Source organism: Cupressus sempervirens, chromosome 2 (assembly GCF_028749045.1).
Source record: "Cupressus sempervirens isolate cs-2001-9-10 chromosome 2, ASM2874904v1, whole genome shotgun sequence".
NCBI classification, from domain to species: domain Eukaryota; kingdom Viridiplantae; phylum Streptophyta; class Pinopsida; order Cupressales; family Cupressaceae; genus Cupressus; species Cupressus sempervirens.
In genome coordinates, this window is record NC_143119.1 from 259,710,375 (window position 1) to 259,718,797 (window position 8,423).

Genomic DNA, 8,423 nt, shown 5'->3' on the forward strand with positions numbered 1-8,423 from the left:
ACCTTGAAATGGTATCACGTAGGATAGAAGTTAGAGGAAAGGTATAAAGTCGGCTAAAAATATCCGTAACTAAGTAAAGATTAGTGATAATATTACGAGGAAAATTAGTGCTTACTTAAAATAAGTACAATGGACAAAAATAGCACTCGTTAAAAAACAGAACACGTCTGTGGATCGTTGTAACGATTTCAAACGCACATCCGACGGCTCACATTCGACAGGCTGGGGCCGGTTGGACGGTCAGAGGCGGTCCATTTTCAACGGTCCGGATCACACCGTCCAAGAAAAAACGGACGGCTGGCAACGAATCGAAAGTTCTAGAATTGGAGTTAGCTTTTGTGATCCGATATTTTGAGAGGCCCGGCTCCTATTTGTACCACTCTCACATCGTTCTTCGACCACAGTGGAAGAAGGAATTAGGTTATTTTTTCGCTATTTTCGTCACACATTACTGTGATAACCTATTTCCTTTTAGGGTTTTTATTTTTCCTGCTTCCATTTTTTTGTTTGCGAGGATCGATCTTCAGTGTGAGAGACAATGAGCAAGGGAGAGGGGCCTGCTGTTGGAATCGATCTCGGAACCACGTACTCTTGCGTGGGTGTGTGGCAACATGACAGAGTGGAGATCATTGCGAACGACCAAGGGAATCGAACCACACCCTCCTATGTGGCGTTTACGGATTCTGAGCGCCTCATCGGAGATGCTGCGAAGAATCAAGTTGCTATGAATCCGACCAACACCGTTTTCGGTATGTACTTTATGAAGAAATCTGTAGGTTTAGCCCTTATTTGGTTAAATATTCGAGTTGGGGTTTCATGTGCGCTCTGGTTCTGGATCTAAGTTGAACATTCTTAGTGGTAAAATGGTCTAGGGAGGGAGTAAAAATTCTGTTTATGTGATGTGCAATCGTATCTGATCTGTTAGGTTAGATCTGTTGTTTTTCATAGTTCATTTATGATGGAAAGGACCTTCTTTGTGTGGATCTGTTAATGATATGCATCTTTTTCTCTATTTAAATAGATCTGGTATTGTTTCAGTAATTTTGTCGGGGATGTCTGCCAATGTTTTTTGTTTTAAATGTTTGTATTTCTAGGTTGAAGTCTCATAGTCAGAGACTTATGCTGCCCACATAACGATGTTTTGTCGGGCAGTAAACAATGTTTTAGCTGGCATAAAACAATGATTTTGTTTGGTTGGGGCAGGTCTTGAAAGTCTGCCTCTATCTCTAAGTATTCTGAATGTTTGTTTCTGGGTATATAGTGGACCGATCTACAGTAATTCATGCCGTCCAATCATTTACACACCTCAGTATCTTTCGATTTTTCATTGCCGAGATAGTATTTTTTGGGTTAAGGAGTACGCTTTGGGTTTGTAGGGCAAGGTTCTCTAACTAGGTTTATAGGATCTGCTAGAATATCTGTAGGGATGCGAGTGATTGTTTTCATCGATTAAGTTCTTGAAATGGGTGTTATTTAGTTTTGAGGTTTTTCGTGCTGTCTAATTAGGGTTTAAATGATTGAGGAGCACTTTGTGAACTGTTTTACCTTAGCTTTTGTTAGATTCATTTTTACATGATTACATCATATATTTATGTGGCACAGAGTATTTTTGTTATAGAATATCATTGATTCTAGCAATGAAGTAAGGGTATAAAAACTTGGGAATATTTTTTATTTTTTTTTGTCGGGAAGTTTAGGTGTTTCATCTCTGAGAATATCATCTAGATTCAATTCAATTAGTGCCAAGCGTTAATATTTTTATCGATATGAGAGATGGTTTCACAAGGAGTGATCCTGATTCAAAATTATACAGTTAAATTTTGATAGTAATTTCATAATTGTAATTCTTTTGTTATAAAATGTCAATTTATTCTAGGGATAAAAGGTATAAAAATATTGTAAACGGCTGCTATCAAGTGGCCTTTCATGGGTGGGGAGATCTGTTTCATGTGATTTTGGAGCTTTGCTAATTATTCTTTAGCCCTACGCCGATTTCATCTTTTTGATAGACATACAAAACTTTACTAATACACATTTATATTATTTTCCCATAAGATTTGTTGTATGCTTGCTTTTAATTCAAAATGTAGCAGCAACGGGTCGTTTGGTAGATATGTTTTGCTCTTATAGTCCTGAAGTGCCTAGATCTTAGTTTCTTGACCAATTTTATTTTTGGTCAAATATTCATTCGTAAAATAATAAATTTGTGGATTGGGAGAATAGTATTACGTCAGATTAATCATGCTTTCTTTCTCATGATTTTTTTCTTGGTTGTGTTTTGTTGTGTTTTAGAAGCCGCAGATTAACGTATGTTTGTTAGTGTTACAGCTCAGTTTTTTGATTTGACTTGGCTACGGTTTATTTCATACGACATTTTATCGGTTGGATAATTTTTTTGTTATTGTATCTTATCTGATGCATGTTAATGGCCTCATCCAGATGCAAAGCGGCTCATTGGTAGGAGAATTTCAGACCCAACGGTGCAGAGCGACATGAAACTATGGCCTTTCAAGGTTGTTTCTGGACCTGCAGAAAAGCCAATGATTGTGGTTAATTATAAAGGAGAAGAGAAGCAATTTGCTGCTGAAGAGATCTCATCTATGGTTCTCATTAAGATGAAAGAGATTGCAGAGGCGTATCTTGGTTCTGTAGTCAAGAATGCTGTTGTCACGGTTCCTGCTTATTTTAATGACTCTCAGAGGCAGGCGACAAAGGATGCCGGTGTCATTGCTGGGTTGAATGTGATGAGAATCATCAATGAACCAACCGCTGCTGCTATTGCCTATGGGCTTGACAAGAAGGCTACCTCTGTTGGTGAGAAGAATGTCTTGATTTTTGATCTTGGGGGTGGAACATTTGATGTGTCTCTTTTGACTATTGAGGAGGGTATTTTCGAAGTCAAGGCCACTGCAGGAGATACCCATTTAGGGGGTGAAGATTTTGATAACCGATTGGTGAATCACTTCACGCAAGAATTCAAGAGGAAATACAAAAAGGATATCGGTGGTAATGCTAGAGCCCTCAGGAGGTTGAGAACAGCATGCGAGAGAGCGAAGAGAACTCTGTCGTCGACTGCTCAGACCACCATTGAGATTGATTCATTGTACGAAGGCATCGACTTCTACTCTACAATCACAAGGGCTAGGTTTGAGGAGCTCAACATGGATCTCTTCAGGAAATGCATGGAGCCGGTTGAGAAGTGTTTGAGGGATGCCAAGATGGACAAGAGCACAGTCCACGATGTTGTTCTCGTGGGAGGTTCTACTCGAATCCCTAAAGTACAGCAACTGTTGCAGGACTTCTTCAATGGGAAGGAGTTATGTAAGAGCATCAACCCCGATGAAGCTGTTGCTTATGGTGCTGCTGTCCAGGCTGCAATTTTGAGCGGGGAAGGAAATGAGAAAGTACAAGATTTACTGCTTCTTGATGTTACCCCACTGTCACAAGGTTTGGAAACAGCCGGAGGAGTTATGACTGTTTTGATTCCTCGAAACACAACTATCCCCACCAAGAAGGAGCAGGTATTTTCTACATATTCTGACAATCAGCCCGGTGTTTTGATCCAAGTCTTTGAAGGAGAAAGGGCAAGGACTAAGGACAATAACCTTCTGGGCAAATTTGAGCTCTCTGGCATTCCCCCTGCCCCAAGGGGTGTTCCTCAGATCACCGTGTGCTTTGATATTGATGCCAACGGTATCCTCAATGTTTCTGCCGAGGACAAGACAACAGGCCAGAAAAACAAAATCACCATTACTAATGACAAGGGAAGATTGAGCAAGGATGAAATTGAAAAAATGGTACAGGAAGCAGAGAAATACAAGGCTGAGGATGAAGAATTGAAGAAAAAGGTGGAGTCCAAAAATTCCCTTGAAAACTATGCATATAATATGAGGAATACCATCAGGGATGACAAGATTGCAGGGAAATTGGATCCAGCTGACAAGAAGAAGATTGAGGATGCGGTGGACGAGGCCATAAGCTGGCTGGATGGAAATCAGTTGGCAGAGAAAGAAGAGTTTGAAGACAAGCTAAAGGAGCTGGAGTCCGTCTGCAACCCAATCATTGCTAAAATGTATCAGGGTGGAGAAGGTATGGGTGGATTTTCTGGTGAGGATGATATGGGTGGGGCTTCTGCATCTGCTGGAAGCGGCGCAGGTGGTCCAGGCCCCAAGATCGAGGAGGTCGACTAAGCTGCTCATCATTTATCTTTTTTTTTGGTTAATTTCTCATTTTGCCCAGCAAGAGGGATTTAGTATATCTTGCTATTGAAGACTTCTAAATCCGTTTTTTAAAAAATATTTTTAATATAAGTTTTAACTCATTTTACGGCTCAGTGCTGTATCGGAGGATTTTCTAATGCGTGAATGGGTTATTGATTAAATCGGTACTACACAATTTAATTTGTGGCAATGAATTTATTAAAGTGATCTGGCAGGTTTTTACTCATGCATAATGGTTAATACTTTTACCATAATGCTCTTTGATTTGAATATGTGAATTTGTGTTATTTTTAATATTTTCAGCATTATGCTCTTTTGATGAGTTGTTTTACGGGTTCATAGGGGTTTGGAATTTGAACACTGTGGGACACATGGTTATTTCTGAATTCTTTTCTTTTGTAAATGATTGACTAAGCACGATCTGGGAGTTCCACAAATTAATTGGATGCATTATGATGTTTGGATATTGCTGATTAGCTCGCCGCTTATGTAGTTGTTATTGCTGATTATCTCAGCTCAGTTGCGTGTAATTGCCGATCAGTTCGGCCCAGTTAGTTATTGATGATTAACCCAGTTGTCACTGTTTGTTAGCTGCAGATTTTGTTTTGTGTTTTGTTATGCATCTATAACTTGTGTTATTTTCAATTAGAGAGGGCTGTTTTGTTGCTACATTTAATTGTACGCATTTAAACTATAAACACACGATGCAATCTAAACGTCTCTATTATAGTTGTGGCTTATTAGAATAGGTGGCCTAGATGAATGATATACCTATTGGCTATTGGCATTATGATGTGACCCTCTCTACGATTTGGCTTTGTTTCCTTAATAAGGGGAGGAGGCTTTATGTTCAAATCTGCACGGTTCAATAGTTAATGTATTATATCTTGTTTAGGTGTTTTAGCCTTGTATTGTTCTGTTATATTCTTATGATATAGTCGCTTAAATTTTTATTCTGCAGTCTGTTGTACAGCTGTTCTTATTTTATGCAATTTTATTAATCAGCTCTCTTCTGCTATAAAAACAGAGCAACTCATCTCTGGCTTATTGTACAGAAACATGCTCTGAAAGCTTTTATTTATTTTATAAAACGTCCCTTCTATTGAAGGAAGGCAAGAGTTCTGCTTATATATATTTGGGAAGAAGTCTCTATGCCAAATTAGATTGTGACATTGCTATTACAACTTGCCAGTTTCTGGATTATACTTTTCATATGGGGAAAGCTTTGGTTCTTGAAGCAACACATGAAATCATGAAGTAACGCATATGAAATCAGTTTTTGAGAAATATAGCAATGCTTTTGGATAGTACATTAATTGGAATAATTAAGCAATTTTTTTCTTCAATACCCCTCTCCAAACCCAGGAACACATTAGTAGATTACTAGGGATGAAGATGGGCAAATAGAGTGAACTTGTGGAAAGATGGGCAAATAGAGCGAACTTGTGGAAAGATAGTTAATGGATGCTTGTGTTAAAAGGCTTGAAAGCTGGAAAGGTAAATGGTTGACATATGTAAGTAGAATCTTGTTATTGAAGTTTGTTAAAGTTGGAAATTACACAATGACATTTAGTCAAATTGAAGCTGGTATCACATTTCATCATTTCATAAGCACCATACTTTTTTCATTTAACTAATATTATAGTCGGATTCAAAATAAACAATGTCATAAAGTTTATACATCGAACATGTGTCAAAAAGAATGCTGACTTGCACGTTGAACATAATAATTATGAGTATGTTAAATGAGACACAAGTCCCTCTGAGTGGTCTAGGCTCTTTATCCACTCAACCATGGAGTGGTTAGCTCCTTGAGGTTCTTCGATTAAGAAGAACTACTCGACTTTGGCACAAGAAGACTAGCAACTTGACACAATTGGATTGGAAGGATTTGGTGCAGCGAAGTGATCTAATTTACTTACACCTATGTTTAGTAGATACATTCACAAGGATATGGAAAGAGGGAAAAATAAATATTTTTTCTTACATTTCAAACATATGCATAATTGTTTTATTGAGCTTGGCCAAGCTTTAAGAACCAACATAAATGTGAAAAGATTGGTACGTAATTTCTAAGGAATAACAATACAAATTTTCCATTAATCACCCTCTTGTTTAAACTAACATTCAACACCCTTATTAGGGTCAAATTTCATTTCCCCTAATACAACTTTATGTAATAGGTAACCATCTAACTACCAGCGTTCCTTAATAGATGTTATAAACACAATGTTCGTGCCTACATTTGCTCCCGCTTTTGCTGTTGCCTCTACGCCGACCTCGTGTCCGCTTCATTCACATCAAACTTTGTCTTCTACAATGCTGCCCTAGTTGGTTTCCAAATATTGTCTTCTCTCGCCCTTCCTCAAGTGGCCAATGGGGCTTTTAGCGGCCCTTTTATGGTTTATACGCCCATGGATCCTACTGGGGCGGCTCTCCCTATTGCTCCACCTCGCGGTGCTGTGGGTAGATTTACCATCTCTTACACTGATGTGGCCGCTTATGAGGTTGACATTGGAGGTCATGCTATGCGTTCGAGGCTTCGTGATGTTGTGCCTATCACTATAAGTAACCCAATAATGATTGATTTAGATTCTGATAGTGTTGATGAGATCTCCACTTATGTGGAGGACTTCTCTTTCATTGTTGTTATTTTTTGTTTTGAGTGATTCTGGCCCTCTTTGTCGGATTTGCACACTTGGATCTCCCGAGTTTGGGAACCCATTATTTCAGAATTAGCTCAAATTTACCCTGTGGCGAGGGTTTTTTTCATTGTGAAATTTGCTACTATTGAAGATAGAAATGCCATCCTACGCCATGGTTTCTCTTGGGAGGAGAAGTTCCTCTTGATGGCTAAACTTTGGTATAAGGATTTTGACCTGTTGACAAAATCTTTTAATAAGATTCCTTTGTGGGTCAGGTTGTTGAATCTCCCCCTTCACCTATGGTTGGATTTAGTTTTGGAGGTGGTGGGTGAGGCTCTTAGAGACTTCTTGTTGGTTGATACTGCATCTTCCAATGTGTTTCGGATGACATATGCTCACATTCTTGTGGAGAACAACCCCTCTAAGGGGTTCCTTGAAAAGATTAAGTTGGCCTCCCCTCTTGACTCTTGGATTCATCTTCTTGATTATGAGGGTATCCCCTTCAGATGTAGGAAATGCCATAAGATTGGCCACTTTGCTACACGCTACTCTTCTGAAAAGTCTAGACCAAAGAAGTCACTTTCTTGGTGGAAGGGGGTTTCGGATGATCACTACATGGTTTAGAAAGCCTCCTCTACTTGGGATGGTGGCTCTTCTCAGGACTCTTTGGTGGCAGATTCGGTTGCTGTCTCTAATGGTACGAATGTTGCCCCAATGGTGGTGACCTATTATGTTCTCCCTCATTCAAATTCTATCACTGGTGATTTGATTGTAGCCCCTGTTGTGGCTCTGTTTGAGGATGTTGCTACTGTCCCTTCTTCAGTTGCGGTCCTGATGTCGTGTGGTGGTGGTTCTTCTCCTACCATGGGGTTTCTCGGGGTTGGTTATGGTATTGCTGATTTCGCGTGGCAGAAAGTTGCTGGTATGGTGGAGGATGGAAGGACAACTGTAAAAGGAAAAAAGGTCAAGCCCTCCACTCCATCTTTTGATATGGCATTACGTTCTCAAAAGACGGGACTGAAAGGTAAATCTTGAGGCCTAGCCTGTTTGCGGCTGTCCCGTTTTTGGTTCTCCTGGCTCTTTTGGCTTGCTGTTCTTTGTAGTTTGATATGGTTACAGACTAATTGTCTATTTCTTTTGAAACCATGGGGTTTTAGGTGCTCGTTCAAACCCTGTTTTGGTGGTTGAAGAGTACTGTGTTATCTGTGATGTGACCCTGTACACCTTGTTTTGGTTGGTGACCTATTTCACCTATGGGCTGTAGTATTTTTTGGTTTGGGCTTCATTGAAAATATTTTGATATGTAAAGGGTTTCAGACACCCTTCAAAACCTATTTTCCTTAATAAAAAATGGGTAACCATCTAACTCATGAGGTAAGTTCTGAAAAAATTGAATATACTTTAACGAAAAACATTATAAATATGAAGAAATCTATTAGATTTTTAGGAGTGAGTAATATAAAACTTTACAAATCTCAAGTAACTCAATACTTCGTATGATCTCTAGTATGAGTAAAATGATAAGACGTAATCAATACTTTCCATTCTATAGTTTAAA

At 39.0% G+C, this 8,423-nt stretch overlaps 1 protein-coding gene across 1 annotated transcript; it reads left to right on the plus strand.

Moving 5' to 3' along the window:
* Positions 1-400: 400 nt before the first annotated feature.
* Positions 401-4,333, plus strand: LOC149572043 (heat shock cognate 70 kDa protein-like). Its single transcript, XM_089813378.1, has 2 exons — positions 401-749; positions 2,440-4,333. Exons 1-2 carry the CDS (start codon positions 539-541, stop codon positions 4,188-4,190), a joined length of 1,962 nt encoding a protein of 653 aa, XP_089669504.1. The 5' UTR covers positions 401-538; the 3' UTR covers positions 4,191-4,333.
* The last annotated feature ends 4,090 nt before the right edge of the window (positions 4,334-8,423 follow it).